The sequence below is a fragment of the Mauremys mutica genome, chromosome 1 (genome assembly GCF_020497125.1).
Source record: "Mauremys mutica isolate MM-2020 ecotype Southern chromosome 1, ASM2049712v1, whole genome shotgun sequence".
Lineage (NCBI taxonomy): Eukaryota > Metazoa > Chordata > Testudines > Geoemydidae > Mauremys > Mauremys mutica.
The window spans coordinates 330,787,880-330,807,624 of NC_059072.1; the positions used below are offsets into that span (position 1 = coordinate 330,787,880).

The 19,745-nt window shown below is 38.9% G+C and overlaps 1 protein-coding gene across 1 annotated transcript in view; it reads right to left on the reverse strand.

The window, feature by feature from the left end:
* Positions 1-8,202: 8,202 nt before the first annotated feature.
* The window catches only part of DYNC2H1 (dynein cytoplasmic 2 heavy chain 1), a 368,188-nt gene continuing 356,645 nt past the window's right edge, over positions 8,203-19,745 (reverse strand). Inside the window, exons 86-89 of the mRNA XM_045019043.1 lie at positions 17,910-18,019; positions 17,479-17,560; positions 13,805-13,921; positions 8,203-8,819 (exon numbers count right to left, since the gene is read on the reverse strand). Of these exons, the coding sequence (XP_044874978.1) occupies positions 8,661-8,819; positions 13,805-13,921; positions 17,479-17,560; positions 17,910-18,019 (468 nt within the window). The 3' untranslated portion in view covers positions 8,203-8,660. The remainder of the gene's footprint in view (positions 8,820-13,804; positions 13,922-17,478; positions 17,561-17,909; positions 18,020-19,745) is intronic.

Here is a 19,745-nt window from a genome sequence, read left to right on the forward strand (position 1 = left end):
GGACACAGTGAATAGTTTTGCCATGGTGGGGTTCCCTAACTGCGATGGGGCAATAGAAAGAACACATATCCCTATCTTGGCACCAGACCACTTTGCCAAACACAAGGGGTATTTCTCAATGGTGTTGCAAGCACTGGTGCATCACAAGGGCCGTTTCATTGACATCAACGTGGGATGGTTGGGAAAGGTGCATGACGTGGATCTTTAGGAACTCCAGTCTGTTCAGAAAGCTGCAAGCAGGAACTTTCTTTCCAGACTCCAAAATAATCATTGGTGATGTTGATATGCCAGTCATGATCCTGGGAGCCCCATCCTACCCTTTGCTCCCATGGCTCATGAAGCTGTACACAGGCAGCCTAGACAGCAGTAAGGAGCAGTTCAACCATAGGTAGAGCAAGTGCAGAATGATGGCGGAATGTGCCTTTGGAAGTTGAAGAGCCTGCTAGTGTAGTTTGCTTACTAGGTTAGACCTCAGTGAAAGCAATATCCCCATTGTTGTTACTGCATGTTGTGTGCTCCATAATATCTGTGAAAAAAAGGGAGAAAAATTTCTGGTGGGGTGAGGGGTTGAGACAGATAGCCTGGCAGCCAATTTTGAGCAGCCAGACACCAGGGCAATAAGAAGAGCACATTGAGGTGCACTGCGTCTCTGTGGGGCTTTGAAAACTAGTTTTATCAATGACCCACAGTAATGTGACACTTATGTGTGTTGTTCCTTACCAAGCTGTCCCCTTCTACACTCCTGCTAACCACAGTGCGCTGAATGAATAAAGAGCCTTTTCTCCTCAATCCATTTATTTTTATTATGCTCACAAACACACAGAGACAGCCAAGAAAAGTAAGATAACCTGGGGCTAACGGGCTGATAACACTGGTGGGAGGGCGAGGGAGGGTGGGAGAAACAAGGACAGCTTGCTTACAACTGCACTGCAATAACGATAAAAGGCGTGGGAATGGGCACCTTCTGGTCCTTATACCTTCCCCTGGAGTTGAGTGCAAGGGATACCGGACTTCCCTCCTCTCCACATCCTAGAATGTCTGGGAGAGGAGGATGTGGAACTTGGCGACAATGGCAGCAGGTACAGCATAGGCTGCAGCTGGACTCTAGCATCCAGCTGCCTTTCTTGAACCTCAACCAGATGCCTCAACATGTCTGATTGCGCCCTCATACTCTGCACAATCTCGTCCTGCATGTCATGCTCGTGTTCCCTGCTTGCTCTCCTGTCCTCGCGATCATTGTGCAGGCTGTCAGGCAGTGTAATCCTCCATGCGCTGAACTCTGTTTTGTCACTCTCAGAGGCGTGCATTAACTCATTGTACGTGTCTTCTCAAGTCTTCTTTTTCCACCTTCTAATCTGGGAAAGTCTTTGTCCTGGCATGGAGGATGTGCCTACGGACAAGGTTTAAGCTGCAAAGAATACAAAGCACAAGGATAGCACTGCCAGCGCATACATTGTTGCTGGTGCAAGGTTAAAACTTTTTATAAAAGAAACAGCCCTCAATGCACTTCCCTGCAAGCCACAACGTAAGCAGAATTGCAGGCTACTGCAAGAGTCAGTTATCCATGGTAAGGCCACGAGGCATAGGTGAGAGGTCTTGTGCTGAAGCTTTTGTTAAGACATCCTTGGGATCAATGGTTCTGACCTCAGCACAACCCCCTTTCCCATAGCACCCTGGATAGTGCTTGAGGACAGGAAGCAGCGTACAACCGTGCAAATAGTTTGATTGTTACAAAAGTGGCACCGGGTTGGGGTGGAAGGGACACGAACAGGAAGTATCATTCCCCTCCCCCTCCTTCATTAAATGCTGGCTGCAATATGGGGTGATCCCTTCCAACCACGACCAGGGCACGATTGGGAAAGTGTGACCCAGAATTCACCAAACAGGGGCAAGTATCAGAGGGATAGCCATGTTAGTCTGGATCTGTAAAAGCAGCAAAGAGTCCTGTGGCACCTTATAGACTAACAGACGTTGTGGAGCATGAGCTTTCGTGGGTGAATACCCACTTCGTCGAATGCATGCAGTGGAAATTTCCAGAGGCAGGTATATATATGTGCAAGCAAGAAGCAGGCTAGAGATAATGAGGTTAGTTCAATCAGGGGCAGATTACTTATCGAATTGCTTGCGGTTTAAGGGCTAGCATTGAAAATTTCCCCCGTTTCCCCTAGGTAACCATATGCGATATTCTCCTGATGGTAACAGAGACAGAAAGGGAGCAGATGCTGCAAGACCTGGTCCTTATCCTGCAATGCTGTATGCTGCAATGATGCCAGAAGAGTTAATACTGGAGTGGCGTGGGAAAGTGTCTTACTGTGGTGGATGAAATAAGGCAGCCCTTCCAGAAACCTTCTGCAAAGGATTCCAGAGTACCGCCATGAAAGCTTCCTAGAGATCTCCATGGAGGATTCCTGGGCATCACACTAGCTATCCTCCAGTCATTTAGTACAGAAGCTGATTTAAATTGTAGGTTACAGATGACAATTAGAAGACCTGAAATTTCACATTTGAGTTCCTTCAGAACTCTTGGATGAATAGCATCAGGTCCTGGAGACTTATTACTGTTTAGTTTATCAATTTGTTCCAAAACTTCTTCTAATGACACCTCAATTTGGGAGAGTTCCTCAGATCTGTCACCCAAAAAGAATGGCTCAGGTTTGGGAATCTCCCTCACATCCTCAACAGTGAAGACTGATGCAAAGAATTCATTTAGTTTCTCTGCACTGCTGTGTGTCCCTTGTGTAGCCCTTCTCCCCCATGCCCTGTGGAATTTTGGCATAGATGTCAGCATTTCTTCTGCTGGTTCAGAGCTCTGCCTGCACAGACTATTCTCCTCACACAGCAATAAGATCCACCACCTCCTGTGTGCTCCATGTGGGAGCACATTTGAGGCCTTGAGCATCCATGGTCAGCTGTGCTGATGAGCTGTCCATGCCGATCAAACAGGAAATGAACATTCAAAAGTTCCCGGGGCTTTAGCGGGTGGGCGGCTGTTTCCTGTGTATTTGGCTGAAGTGCAATGGAGTTGAAAGTGCTCTCCAGAGCGGTGACAGTGGAGCACTGTGGGACACCTCCTGGAGGCCCATTCATTCGAATTACACAGGGCAGTGTCTACACTAGGGGTAGGCAACCTATGGCACACATGCCAAAGGTGGCACGTGAGCTGATTTCCAGTGGCACTTGCACTGCCCAGGTCCTGGCCACCGGTCCGGGGGGCTCTGCATTTTAATTTAATTTTAAATGAAGCTTCTTAAACATTATAAAAACCGTATTTACTTTACATACAACAATAGTTTAGACTTATAGAAAGAGACCTTCTAAAAATGTTAAAATGTATTACTGGCACACGAAAACTTTAAAATAGAGTGAATAAATGAAGACTTGGCACACCACTTCTGAAAGGTTGCCAACCCCTGGTCTACACTATCCCCATGTCGACGCGTGGATGTCGACTGAAGCGCTACGCCTTTCACGGAGATGGAGTACAGAAGTCAACTTTACAAGCCATTTAGGTCGTGGAAGGGACTCAGTAGGGTAGACACATACATTATTAACTTGACCTAACGCGACATATGTCAACCTAACTGTGTAATGTAGACCAGGCCTAAATATAGCTATGATATATACTGGCTGTAAGCCATTCTTTTGGATGAAAGGCTTGATCTTAACATCTTAGGATGTTATACATTAGACTATGATAATTTGGAGGTTGGGGTTCAGATAATTATATTCTGGGTCAGGATCATCTCTCCTCATCACCTCTAAAAATGATATTGTTGCCTTAGAATAGTGGTCCCCAACGCGGTGCCCGCGGGCACCACGTCCTGGACCCTGGGAGAGCACCCGCCGAAATGCCGCCAAATTTCAGCAGCATTTCGGAGGGGATGCCTCTCGATGATGTCGCTTGTCGACGGCAAGCGGCGTCATCGAGAGGCGTCGCCGCTGAAATTCGGCAGCATTTCGGCGGGTGCTCCACCGCCGTAGTGGTCCTTCGTCTGGCTCCTGCCAGACGAAAAGGTTGGGGACCACTGCCTTAGAAGATATAACCACTAGTCCACAAAGCATTCTCTGAAAGCTGGCAGTATGGAAAGTTGGAGGAAAAGACCAACATCGTGGCAATTCTATTTGTAGTCAGAATAATAACCCTTTTAATATATTTTGGTGAAGTTCTAAATATGTTTTGCAAAACTTCTTGAACCAATACACACTTCAAGCTTTCCCCATCACCCAGCCAGTCTCTAGGTCAGGGGTGGGCAACCTATGGCACAGGTGCCAAAGGCGGCACGCGAGCTGATTTTCATGGCACTCACACTGCCCGGGTCCTGGCCACCGGTCTGGGGGGCTCTGCATTTTAATTTAATTTTAAATGAAGCTTCTTAAACATTTTGGAACCCTATTAACTTTACATACAACAATAGTTTAGTTATATATTATAGAGTTCTAGAAAGAGACCTTCTAAAAACGTTAAAATGTATTACCGGCACGCGAAACCTTAAATTAGAGTGAATAAATGAAGACTCGGCACACCACTTCTGAAAGGTTGCTGACCCCTGCTTTAGGTTATCCCATCATTATCTCAACTGTAGTCAGATGAGCCTATAGTAATTAGTATTCAAGGCTGCAGTTGCCTCTTATAAACTTATGACTTGTTCTGTTTTTAAATACATCAGTATAACTTGCAATTCCATAGTCAATGCTGAGACTTACAGATTGGAAATACAGTAACAAAGAGCAAATATCTCCCTTCTTTTGTAAACAATGGTGGCATTTCAAAACAACTAAAACATACTTCTTGTTTCTGAAAGCCAATTCACCTCACACCGCAGCAACAAAAAGACTGCAGTGGGTTTGACTCTTCAACAAACATTTATTCTTCTGTCTGAGAATGTAACATCTTCTTTGACAGCAGACTTGCCTTTAACTTCCTCAGTGCACCAAATGTTGTGTTTTCTGACAGTTGACAGCACCAAAAAACCCTTGACTGCCATGAGGTTGTAGCCTTTTCCTTTAAAAATATGAAATGATTTTTTATAATTTTGTCTTTCAATGCATTTATTTGTAATCTAAGCCTACCCATGAATTATGTGAACTGAGATTCTTTTCAAGGCTTCTGCATTCATTCCTTCAAAGCTTTTCCGTTGATATTTAGATTTATAATTAAACTTATTTGTATTTACCCGCCACGTGTACCTTTTTCAGCTCCCTGTAAGAACACTGGTTCTCATAACATGCACCTCAACAACTTAGTTCACATTGCATCTGGTGTTACTTCAAAGCCAGTTACAATCTACATGGATAGTCAGAGTTAATATAGGACTACCAATAGAATTATTAGACAATGTTAGGCTACATTCCCACAATGTGGTCAGATCCTTGCACCTGTGAAGAGCCCCACTGACTTGAATCAAGCACATACAGGTACTGGGCTCTGCTCATGAGCATCACATTGCAGGATCAAGGCCTAACATTGTCTTTTTTTTGTGATTACGATTGGGATCTTAACTTGCTTTCAGGAAAATTTTGCAGCTTTAAGAATGTGCTGTGAATTTAGTAAAGCATGAATTATTACAAAAATATGTATAGCAACAGCCCAATGTTGACCCCAGAATATTTAAAGAATTCTTTAATAGCTCATGGCTCTGTTATGTTCTGTTAATTTCAGATTTAGGACAACTATATTCAAAAAAATTAAATCCCAAACTTTATTAATTATTATTATTTATCATGTGGAAGGAAAAATATGACCAACTTGTTCAGTCCCACCTCTGTTTAATACATTTACACATTGATTTTGGTCAAATCTTTGGGCGTAATGTCAATTTTACCAGGAATATGTCTTTAAAATAATTGCAGGCTTTTACACAAAACTCCACTTTATTGGTATAATAGGAAGTTCCTCACACACACTTCCTCTCCTCTGGCTCCCTCTGGCCTGGCTGGAGTGAGCCCTTTTATAGCATCAGAGGGGCCTTAATTAGAGTCAGGTGCTTAACAGCCTCACCTGACTCAGTCAGGTGTTCTCATTAGCCTGGAGCAGCCCCTGCTCTGGTCACTTAGGGAACAGAAAACTGCTTATCCAGTGGCCAGTATATCTCCCTTCTACTACTCTGCTGTTCCCAACTGGCCTGGGTCTATCACAATATGTTACAAAATTTGGCAGGACAGACAGAAAGATGTCTGTGCAACTCATAAACAGGGAAGGAAACAAACAAACAACTGCTCCCCTCCTCCCCCAAAAACCCAGACTCCTCTGCAGGGATTTGTACTTCAGTTTATTCCAAAAGGCAGTAAAACATCTGTACAAAGTAACAGAAGCTGTTTCTGATGTGTTAGCAGTGTCTGTTTCAGAAATGATTGCAAAGCGAAAGAAAAAAAGAAAGTGCTTACTTGCTCATAACTTACAGTAGAAGTTGTCAGCACTGTCTACTGCCTTCCAGCTCTCTCCCATCTGTGAGCAGAATAAAGTTAATATACTTCCTTATTTCCCAGCCTGCCTTGTCCCAGGCTAGGACTACTACAATTACCCTGCCTTACTCAGCCTGCCTTGCCTTCCTGGTTCTGAGAAACTGAAACTACCAGGAGCCAGCTGATCCCTCATCTCTCAGGGAAGTTTCAGCCCAGCCTGCTTTATGGAACTTTACTTTCAGGCTCTAAAGTTAGGGTCAGCAACATTGTCATCTTCTTAAACCACAGAGGACTTCACTGAGACCACAGAGCTCACTTGATAACCATATTTCCTGCTCCACAGGTATTTTACCAAGCAAGCCTGGAATGGGGCAATAGTGGCTCTGGAGGGTTCCCCTCATAAATCCTCACGGAGTGTGTACTTTACAAGAGAACTTCTGTTGTCCCAAGAAATGGTATGACAACACTGTGTCCTCCTAACAATGTCCATTTTTTAGCAAATTCTCTGCATTTTTACCCTTTATTTGTTGTGTGTGGGGCAGGCTTCAGTATCTAGGATGCAGTGCTCCATTTTCATGTCACTACCTTTTATGGAGGTGTCCCTAAAAACTTTATTGTTAAGAAGATTTGTTGTTCCAGTGGGGATTCAATACCTTTGTTCTAACTGCAAAATGTATATCGGCCCCAAATTTATGACACTTAGACTAGAAGTTAATTTTCTGAAATGTTGTAAGTAAATCCATTCAGTAGGTATACCTGACTCCGCTTTAAATGTATAACTGCAGTTGAATCAGAATATTTTAGAACTTCTGATTCATCTTATAATAAGTAACATTAAAGTCGAAAACCTTCCTAGGCAAGAGACAAAAGGCGGGATGTAGGGGGTTTAGGGGGAGTGGGGCAGGTTTGAAGGAAGAGGAGAGGGAAAGCCACTTTCTTAAGAAAAGCATTTGCACATATGGCCAACCCTTCCCCACCCCCAAATAAACATCAATTAAGAGAGATATGGCCTTAATTAAAAAAAATCGGTATGGCCTTATGCCAATTCTGCTTTGGTGTATCTGCATTGCTGCCTGATTTATATAAATGTAAAAGAGATCAGTCAGTCCTTGCACCTTTCTTTGGGAACTATTTTTAGTAATGCAATAAATTCATTCTTTACTTGTTTTCTAAAATTATCTTCATAAAGCCATTGTACAACCACAATTAGATACTAAGATGAGCATCATGATGGGATTTTGTTATTCTTGGATGGTTTTGGCTCAGCTCATTTGGTACTGTATCTAACAGCATACCCAAAGTATGGCACTATCCCAATGTGACACACCATTTTGTGTCATATTGCTTGGAGTGAATCAGTGTGCTCAAACACACAGTATCCTGAACTGGACTCACTTGATGCCCATAAACACAATTATGTCTCTCTTATGTCAGTCCAGTGCATGGTGAAGGTCTCTTCAATCTGACTCGGCATTTTACTGACATCATTGGTAGTCCCTCTTTTAGGCATATTAATAGATAAGGAAAATGCAGGGTTTTAAAAAATTCTAATTTTGAAACCATTAGCGTTCACATTAATTTGTTCTTTTATATCTACATTGTTTGAATTCCGTCTGGTTTCATAATTCTGTGTTAAGCCATTTCTGTGTGATAACTGCAATGGACAGAGGTCCCAACTGATAGCACACAAGGACTGCATGAATCTCATGTAATTTACAGATCATGCTCAAGTAAAATGTGAATAGTTAAAATCATTACAGTAAATTAAAAAAAATACAAAAAATGTTCAATTTGTGCACAGAAAAGACAGTTTAATCATAATAAGGCTCATCAGCTACTTTTATTACATAATAATTGTAAATATAACATATCAGACAGAATACAGATATAAGATACAAAAAGAAGCAGAACAAAGAAAACATGTTTGATTTTCACTTCTGTTCAATCTCTGTGGGACTGCAATAGTCAAAATATAAGATTGCAACAAATTAGACAGAAAATAAATTACATTACAATCTTGAGAAACTGCCACTTGTGTATCTGGCATTATAGTACTGCGGATCATTTTTACATCACCTCACAAAGATGCAATGTATTCCAATACCAGGTCATTTTTTTTAAAGTTGTAAACATTTTGGGGATTTATACACCTCTGTTTTAAAACTAATATTTAACATATAATAAAACCAAAGCCATCTGACAGCAAACAGCTCAGATGTTAAAAAAACCTGACTGCACAGAGTTAGTGTACTTTCATCTTACTGATTTTTTAAAAATAATGCAGCTCCGCATTGGATCCACTGGTCTTGATTTCCTCCACAGGGCACATCAATATTCGTCACCACACAGTCCCTCTCAGCACTAGTATAGACTGGCAGGGATATGCACTCCTCTGGAGAATATGGACCATATGCATCCTGTCAACAAACCACCCATTAGTTATAATTTAAAAATACAGTAGGTATATTAACATGACACAGGAACAGTCTCGGATGACATGGTATCCAAAGAAGAGTCAGAAGTTATAATGTGATAAGTGCAACCTTTGTAGGTGTCAGAAGAATAATCTGTTGGCTAGGACTGGGAAGAGGGAGGAGAAAGCAAAGGTTTCAGAAAAAGTATTTTTCTCTAGACTTCTGACACAACTCAGCATTTGAATTCTCTTTACTGTGTCTGTCAGGTTTTGAAGGGTAAACTGATAACATCTGACATCATATAACACCTGCACCAGAAATCTAAAGCAGAATGAATTAGCTCCCATGAGCACACCTCCAACACTTTCCACTTCAAAGATTTTTAAAGTCTGCTGCCAACCAAAGTTACTTTTATTTAAGCCATTATTGTCCAAAGAAACATTTACATATTTTAACTGGAATCATTACAAATAAATATTCTTGGTTTTTGACCTGCAGTGAGTAGAAAGAGACCAAGACAAAGTAGTCTTGTTCTGAAATTCCAGAACAGTCATTTCTAAATTTTGACTTATAAGTCAGTCTGTGCAGGACTGATGTGCAGGGTTTTTAAATGACTGAGTTCTTACTCATCCTTGTACTCACTGAAGTAAATGTCTGCAGCAGCTGCAGCAGGAGTATGATTGGGTCACTGAAGTAGTACAAGAGCCGCTGCAAAAGGGAAATGGTTATGAAGGAGAATGGGGTGTCCTGGAGGATATGACTTGTCACACATCCTGAGATGCACAAACTGATGAGCAGCAGCCATTGTTTATGTATAAAAAAAATCCTTTTAGACCTGCCCTTGGGCAGACAGACAGAACACTACTCCACACAGATTCCCCTTCCCCATCGTTGCACACTACTTGGAGGATTGTTTAGTGTTTAAACAATGAATACTGTTACTAGGAGGGCTCCCCAGGCCACAGGGAGCTGCTCTAACTTATGCCAGGGACTGACATGGTCCGCAGCCAGCAGCAGGACAGAGGGATCACAAAGTTCGTAAGCTCAGCCAGACCGAAGGACCTGGCCCACAGCGTAAAACCTGCCTACTGTCTCTTCCACGCTCTCTTCATAACTGACAGACAAGAGCTCAGATCAAAGGGGAATCAGTCACAAGTACAAAACAAAAAACCTTCCATGCAACTTTAACAATCCAAAACATGGAAAAATATTTTAAATGATTGAATATCAGTTAAAACAAGAAGGGTGGATGCTTTCACTAGTCATACACAGGGAAATGCATTAACTCTTTACAGCAATATTCACTACAGTGGCAGGTGGTGGTGTTTGGCACCTCTGGAAAATAGACCATTTCCATTAGATGCTTAAACAGGGATTTAGCAAGTTAACTTTAGGCACCCAGGTTTAAACAGTTTGGCTGAATTTATTTATAATCAGATATTCAGATATGCATATACCTACTTCATTTCTGTGCAATTATTAGCCATGCTGTTACATGAGGATTACAATTATCTGCTAAATTTTGTTATGGAGGAACAAGTGAGCCAGGGGTTGATTGAGCCATAGCTCTGCCTTCTCTTGCCCCACAATGACCAGTAGATCTGGATGTAGCCTGAAAAGTGAAATATTCCCTCCCCACTTCTAGAGCAAGAGGGAGCTAGGGAGAATTGTGGCTGACGCACTGTTCCCTCTGAGGGCTCCTCCTGGGGCACTGCAACTATAAAGGACTGAGGTTAAAGGCTCATTCTAGCCCTTGCTCTTCTGCAGTATTTAACCCAGCCTTTAAAACATGATACAATACTTTGATAGAATTCTGGGCAATAAGTGTAGTCAGAAAACCAGACTCCTCACAACACTCAAAATCTCATTTTATATCCTCGGAGACGTGTCAAAGATTTTTGTGAAACAAACAATAAGCTCATTTGACTTCTGTCAGTAAGGAACTGGAACAAAATTTAAGGGTTCTTTTAGTGCAAATCAAACAAGCATGAGTGAGTAAAGGTTCATTATTAGAAACCATATCATATCTCAAAACAGGAAAGAGGTTAAAATGCAAACAATGACTGTTCTCAGCACTGTATCTTAGACCTGAATGTCTAGCCATTTTTGAAGATTTTTATTGCTGTTGTAAGTCAACTTCCTTCATCTTTTCAACACTGAGGTGAAATCTTAGTTCCAGTGAAGTCAGTATGAGTTTTGCCATTATCTTCAATGAGACCAGGAATGCATCCCACAGCTTTAAGTTCTATTAACTTTATGGGACAAACATATCACTCTTACTTTCCTCTTCTGGAGATAATATTGTTTGCCATGTGCCCTGTTTTGTTGTCATTACATGTCTGATTAACAGAGCATAATGCATGCAGAATATCTATCTATGTTCATGGCACCTGCAATAGCTAGAAGAGAATGGTCCCCTTTAAAGATAATATTAATGCTATGTTTTGGCTCTACCAGTAACTGTACAAGGTTGATATGAATTTACCTTTCCACTTCCTGTGGCTAAATAGGTCACCTCTGTTATGTTCCCAAACACTGGCAATTCTAATTTTGAAAGCCTACTCTCAAAATAAGTTCTTCTGAACAAAGCAACAACCAAGTAGTCTGCAGATACTTTCCATTCATAGAGAAGAGCTTCTTAATTTTGAGATGTCTACCAGTATATCTTGTTTCTCAGGCTTAAATTTCATAGCAATGATGGAAGAAAGGAGATATGCCTAATTAGAATAACAAAATATAGTATGCTAACACATACAGAGTGGCACACAAACTGAATGTTGGTGTGCACTAGGAAGATACCACATTGATGGGTGTGTTGTAAGACTTTAAACAAACTATAACAGATTGAAGAACTGACATATGAGAACTGTATTCTTTGCATAGGTCTTCAAACCATAGTTGTCTTATCTTTTCTGATAACTGCATCTGTTTCTCCATCAACTTAAATACTGCAATCTTAATAAGGCCCACTTGTGTGTATGCATTACGCTACGATATTTAATTACATGATCACATGCTATTTTTTCCACATGGCCCCCAGTCAGTCTGTCACAGGATGGGTAGTGCACAGGGAATGAATCAGGATTATGTAGTTAATAAGGATGTTGTCTGTAGTATCCTGGACTTATTTGTTACAGAAGGTGGAAGTTGTGTAGTGAATGAGGCAGTGGAGTGCGGAAAGAAAAGGGATCATCACATGATTAAAACAGATGAATTATACCCTGAACAACTATATTCTATTCCTGCTTCTGCCACAAAATTCCTATATGATGCTGAGCAACAAATTTAAACCATTTTTTTTAAACTAGTGGTCACTAATTGTGTGTTCCTTGTTTTCTGGGTGCCCAATTTCAGATACTTCAACACAGGCTTAACTTTAACACATGGTTGAGTGCTTTGCTGAATAGGAATGGGATTACTCACAATACTGCTTAAGGTTAAGCATATTGGGTATGTGCTTTGCTAAATCGGAGCCTCAGTGTAAAATAATTTATATTTTCCCCCGACCCAGTAACTCCTAAGTCTAGAATAACTGTATTTAGTGAAAACAGCACATTTTGGAAAGTTTAGGAATCTGTTCATTTCCATTAACAAAATAAGGATTTGTGAGCTACTAAAGCTTTTTTAACTTGGTGAACTAAAAACTGCTTAATTAGCTTTGTCTACATTTTTTCTTCACATTTTCAATCATCGTAGGTTCATTGATGATAGCAATGGTGAGAGATCCAGTGTAGACCAGCTGAGAGTGTTTTACCCACTGTGTTCTCAAACTAAATCTTGACGTGGCGATTAAGTCTATATTAATGCTTTCACCATGGGCATCACTAGTGTGGCAGCACTGGTGGTAGCAAAGAATTGGGACATTTTAAGAAAAAAGTCTAGTATAGGTGCAGTTAATATGTCTCAGCTACAGAGCCCCTAATGTCTGTTTACAGATATTCAGTTAGAGGCACTGTTACTTCTTGGTCAGGAAAGAGTACAGCAATAACAATGAAATATCTAATGTGATTCTCAACACATTTTATTACTTAGTACTGGCTAAATTTATTATCCCCAAAAGCTAACTTTGTCTGAAGATTTCACCAGGTTGACACATACCAAAACCCACCATTTGCCACTTCCATTTGTTGTACAGGGCCTTGTTTGCAGGATGGGAGAAAAAGTGACACAAAACGATGGAAAATAATGTATTGCTAATGATTCTACTGTAATACAGAAGTGGAAAAAACATTCCTCCCTCCAAATATAATTCTTGCTTTTCTGTATTTATATTTCTATATATCTTCCATGGTTCTGTTAAGCTTTTTAGTTTGCTTTTTAGCTACAGCTTTTATAAGCTTGTGATTTTGCAATGCTACCCCATGCTTTGAGAAATTGCTATGTAAGACATTTCTTTGCAGCTTCTGATTCCAGTATTTAACAAAGATTATTACTGTAATTGGAAAGTTGTACAGGTTACAATTTTTACTGTTTGGATTACTTATTTTGCTTTCATCTAATGCACTTCAATAATCACTGGAATTAATTTTTCATTAGGTATAAGAAGGGGTAAGGGTTTTATTTTTTCCCCTGCAGCTATTAAGATGTTCTTTACTTTAACTCATTTTTTACATTATATGGTGTTAACACTCTAGTGGAAAAATTCGTTTATTAAGAACTTCCAAATACTTTTATAAGTTTTATTAAATAGAGTTTTGAAAATGTATGATCCTATATTTAAAGCAGAGAAAATAAAAATAATAAAAGCTTTGATTTGAATACATTTCCTCTTTACAGCATCTTTCTCTTCATTTGTTTTTTACTATTTAAAAAATATTGGCCAAAATGTAAATAAATCTGCCATGTTATACATGACTGTTTGTTCTATTAAAACTGGGAGTTGATCATTTTTTAAAAGAAGAAACAAACAGATCAGGAACATCAGACTGGAAAGCTATTACATGAAGAAAGGAAACTATAAAAGTTTAGGTCTTTTAATAATTTAGTACCTGTGGAATCCAGCCCATGTAACAAGGGAGAACTGATGACACACTGGGAGAGTCATGCTGATTTTCTGAAAGTCGATGTCCATCAAAACTGCAACCTTCCAGTTGCAGGCCACTTATCTGTCATGCAAACACACAAATATTCAGATATATATTAGAGCTTAAAATGTCAGTAATGATTATACTGTGCCTTAACAAAGGCATGGACAGTCCTCTGTATTGTGACCAAGTTCTAAATAATAGAAAACTAATTATTATAACGTTGCATGGGAGAAAGAGAAATATGATTTTAAAAGATCTAGACTATTCTTCAGAGTGAACTTCCTCTGGTTTGGTTTAACATTCTTTTAAAATGCTAGAGAACAATACCTGTAAATGTCATCAATTATGAAACTGCAGGTGCCCTGGCATTAGATTAATATACATATAGTGGCAACAGCCAAGTAAACATTTATTAACAATGTCATGAAACAAAATTACAAAAAATAAAACTACACAACAACAAAAAATACAACAATAACTGAAAAGGGAAGGCTTCTTGCTTGGAAGTTTGACCTAAGCTTTCAACGAATAGAATAAGCTCCTGTATGTTTTCTGCAGAAGGAAATAAGATAATTTTCTACTTACACTCCATTCAGAAATAATATGGAGGAGGGAGAAGGGGGATGAAAAAAATAAATGGTAAGCAATATGAAATAAGATTTTCGGTTAAAGTGCTATTGGGTAAAACAAATTCTAACATAATTCTCGGTAGCACTTATTTCATTCAAATATCCTGTGGAATCTGTAGCAGACCCCAAGCACTATCCCTGTGGAGCATCTGTTACCATTCTTTCCCAAAGTTATTTTGACCCAAACAGATGCATTCCATCACTTCTTATTTCTTTACATTCGATCTCACCATTAATATGCAATGCTACTTTACCACCTTTGCCTTTATTTCCTGAACAGCATATACCCTTCAATACCTGTCCACCAGTCATGACTACAATTGCACCATATTTCCATTATCGCTATAATATCTTTTTTTCCCCCTTGCACCAGCATTCTAGTTCCTCCATTTTGTTACTCAGGCATCAGTATACAGTACCAAAATCTTAGTTGTTTCTGCTTAGCATCATCCAATGTCCTTGCCAGATTAGGTATATTCATTTTCTTGCTAGTATTGCCTCCTGACTGTTACTGTTATTGGTGTTTGTACTATCTTTACTCTTATTGTCCATTCTCCTATTCTCTGTTGTTCCTTTCTCCATTGCTGTATCCTCTTTCACCTGATTTTCCTCCAGCTGAATATTAAAATCAGTGGTGGAAAATATACGAACATCTCCCAACCATCTGCCCCACATTCCTAATTTAAAGCTCTTTTGATTAGTGTGCCAGCTTCCATCCCAGAAATCTATTACCCTCTCTACTCAGGTGCAATCTATCCCAGAAGAAGTGTTCTCAGTCTGTGAATGCCTACTAGTAGTCTAGCATCCCAAATCTCCCCTTATAGAAACACTGCCTGAGCCATCTGTTAATCATCATAGTATTGTCTTGCCTTCATTCTCCCCGTCCAGGGACATGTAGGATCCCACTGAAGATCACCTGAGCTTCCATTTCTTTAAGCATCATCCCCAGCCTGGTGTAGTCTTTCTCAATGCATCTCAGAGAGAATCTAGTAGTGTCATTTTTTCCCATCTGAAGGAATATCAGTGAAATCTTTCCTGCTCACATCAGGATCCTCTTCAGCCTGAGGTCCACATCCCATATCTTAGCTCCTGGTAGACAACACATCTTTCTGTTCTCTTGATCAGCTCTGGTGACAGGCCTATTTGTTCTTATTAAGGAGCCTCAATTACACAAATCAGCCTCCTTCTGGTGTTGGTGTGATTCTCAGGTCTTTCCATTTCCATAGTTTTATTCATCTAATCTTACTTACCTATGATCTTATCTCCCTATCATCCATCCATCCATCCATGTTCTTACATAGAATTTCAAAATAAAAACAACAGCATTTTGAAATAAAAGTAACAATATCCTTCTTTCTGTTTTCTCAATTGTAGAAAAATGAACTTGGTTAGATTATAGGGTCTTTGCGTCTGTGTGAGTGTGTGTATAAAGAATTTATGAAGGAGAAAGCTAAGTAGAAGAAAGAATTTTGAAAGTAAGGTCTGTGATGCTTCTTATCTCTAAAGACAGAGAGAGTGCCATAATCTTGAACTAACTCTTATGAGAGTTCTGTCTCCCACACTCATAAGCCTCTCCCTGTTGGTTAGACGTTTCATTGTTCCAAAGGAATGTAGCCTTGGGAGCAGCAATCTTTCAGATAGTTTGGGTCAATTCCATGGGAAATACTGCATTTCAGGACAGACAACTGGAACCTGAATTATAGAAATTAAAAGGCACAACAGTAGTCTTTCCAAGGCAAGGTTGAGCACACTGGTGGAATGATTTCAGGTGGCCTGTATTGCTGCTGCCTTGCTTTACATGTTTTATGCGTTAACACATGATTTTGCTGTCCAAAGCTATCAGTTCAGCTTCTTTCTATGAACACTAAATTCACAAGCACCTTCTTTAGAGAGAAGTTTCTAATTGTTATTTTAACATACAAGACAAAATTTTCAAAGGAGTCTCTGAAAACTTTGCACATGAAAATTCCTGTTTTTGAGTTTGTGGGATTTGTATACATGAAAATAGATGTCCACATTTGGTGGCATAATTAAGGAGACTCAATGTCAATTTAGCCCAAAGTTTATAGAACTTGTCCAACTTGTCACTTGAATATTAGATTTGCATGACCTCCTCTCAGCAACTATAATTCTGCACATAATGATGAAGAAGAAGATTCTGACTCTCACTTATTACAGCTATAGTCTGGTATAAAGTATTTAGTCTTTAATTATGTGATACAGTATGTATTTTGGATCCTATACATCATCATATTTTATATATAGTGTTTAATACACAATATATGAGATTCCTTTACAAAAGAATGTCTTAGATACTGATTGTGTACAGAATGTGCTGGTAATGTACAGTGATTAGAGTTTGGATTTAAAGAGGATTTAGAGTTAGCTGCCCATTAAAAATCAATGAGATTGAGTCACATCATAGATACTGAAAAGTCAATGGGGTTTGGAGACCTAACTCCTTTAAAAATCTTTAAAAAGGAAATGTTCACCATGATGCTAAAGTTAGTTATTTTTATGTCCTTTTACATGTCTTGTTAAATGCCACAAGGTCTTTAAGTCTGGACAACTATTAGAGATTATCAGACAGGATTATAGTTTAAATTCTTGTTTGAATGACCGTGAAGAGAACAGAGGAATAACAGCTCTAAGATGATAATTATAACTAAAAAAAAAAGACACCCCAAAACTAAAACTAAAAACTAAAAACAAAATTGTCCCCATCCTCTCCTTTACCTCTGAAGAATATTAATAATAATATTCTATTGTACTAACATTTTTGTACCTGTAAATTACTGAAGATCCTTTGTATCTCAGGTACAGTACTTCATCTGGCAGTGATCTTTGTTGGAAAGGTCCCTCGATGCAGTGAAACACCTGGCTTTTGTTTGCCACAATAAGACATTCCAGCAACACTTTTGTAATACCCATATTGTGATTCTAACCACTATTCTTCTGTTATGTATAATCCAGAAATTCAGATGGAAATCTGAGTGCGCACAGTACCTTAACTTGGAGTTTTGCTTCTTGTATTTGACCTTTCCAGGATGCTACAAATTTAAGGTTGTCCACCGAACAGCTCATTACCCTAAAAGATAATCAAATATATCCTAAATGCCACACACGTAATAGGAAATTCAAATATAAAAACAGGAATAAGTTGTTCACACTGTTTATTGCATCACATAATACAGATTTAAAAGAAAAACACATGTAGAATTTTACAACAAAGTAAAGGATTTTTTTAGCATTGAATTAACAAAGTAGCTATTTTACCCCAGTGTAAATAATAAGAAAATAAGATGAAGCATATTTTGAAGCATAAGATGTTAAGTGTGCTTCTCGACAATGAAGCCACAGTAATAAAAAGTAAATATAAAGGGGAAAGGGGAATAATGGAACTGAGAAATGTGTAAATAGGCTGCTTCATCACCTACCTTGCAGTTTCCTGGCGTAAGGCATTAAGAAATGTATCTGGATGGAAGAGCTCTGAGAGGTCAAGGGTGTCTGAGAGCAGTGTCTTTTTTTCTGCTTTATCCACCCAGTTCTAAAAAAAAAAAAAAAATGTATTGCCCATTAATTGGGAGAACAATTAAACCAGTAACTTATTGCTTTATCTTCTAGCCCTTTGAGTTGGTGCAAATTTGGCAGCTATCTTTAATGTTAAATCTGTTTGTATAAATGATTAATGGTAAATGTGTTAGTATAAATGTATTATAATCTTAAAGAGGAACACTGATTCCTACCATTAGGTACTGGCAACCAGAAAATAAACAAAACTAAGCAGCATTTAACATTTTGAAGACAGTAGTTTATTTTGTATGTCTCTGAAGTGACACACCAATATGAATAAACTTAAAAAAACCTCCAACCTTTGAACAATGCAGCCCACTTGTAGAACTCAGCTCTTTGCATACCAACACTGGTTTTTAGGGTGTTCTCTAGCATTCCTATTTCATCTTTGGTAACCATAATTTCTAATTAAAATTATTTCCAAATGGGGATGTGTTCCACAAAACTGTCATCCCCATTATTGTTATTAGTTTGTTTAGTTTGGATAGATTACTAAATTTCTTTCAATTTATGATCACTGATTTTCTTTTGTGAAAATCACCTTTTAAATTCAGAAAGTTTGATTTTCATGCTGCAGTGTGAAAGAAGTATTTTAAAGTATATTCCAGTAATTTCCCTTCAAAATGTCTGGTACAATTATATGAAGAGTATGTAATTTTGATAGGAATTAGATAACATCTACATTATAAAATAGAGAGATAGTGCTGGAAAAGATCTCCTTGGTCCTCCAACCCATCCCCTATCCAGAATGCATGGTTTCCCTTTACTCTGAGTCTCTTAATTTCATAACTAGTCTACTCTCGAATACCTCTAGCTATTAAAAATGGTAGTTTCCTCAATGATACATTTAACACTTTCTTCGAGATTCTTGAACTACTGAATGACACAATTGCACAATTATTTTGGTCATAAATCCTTGCAAGGCCCCTTTGTTTCTATGATACTTTCTATTGCAGCGTTTGAGGCTTATAAAGGTGTTTCTAAGGTGGTGTTTCGCTGAGACATGACTGGTCATGATTTCTGACCATGGACCTAGTCTCCTTTATCTCGATTAGTAAATGATTGATCTGAGAACAAAATTTAATGAGGTAAAGTATTGCTACAGTTACACACATAGCTTCATCCCCACTGACAAAATAAGTTTGCATGTGTATGACTCAGGGTAACATATGGCTCAGGATTTCCTTGAGAATTGCAGATTCAGCATTTTCAACTGCAGGTTAAGCTCTAAATTTCTTAGATATGTCTTCTCAATGTAATTGGTGAGGGAAACTCCAGATACTTTGATAACCGGACTAGGGACATGAAATGAAAATTAAACTTCATAGTCTCCGTCATTATAGCATTTAATTAAAATTAATAGTAGTTACCACACCTTTAAAACTCAGGAGGTTTATTTAGGTAAGTAAACATGCAGATATGTAACCGTGGGCATCCAAGTTTGAAAATTTTGGTTTTACATTTATTGTGTTCTTAGACCATTCAACCAGAGGCACTCTTTTATGATCTGTTAGCTGAAGAAATGAGCCATCTCTTTCTGAGATACATTCTCTGAACTTCCCACCATTATATCAATAACATGCCATTAAGATGCAAGACACAATCTGTGTGTCTTACTTTTCAATCTTTACAACTGCTTTTTTCATTATTAATTATAGTGAACTGCTGAGCTGTGTCTCCTACACTTTCCATTATTTTAC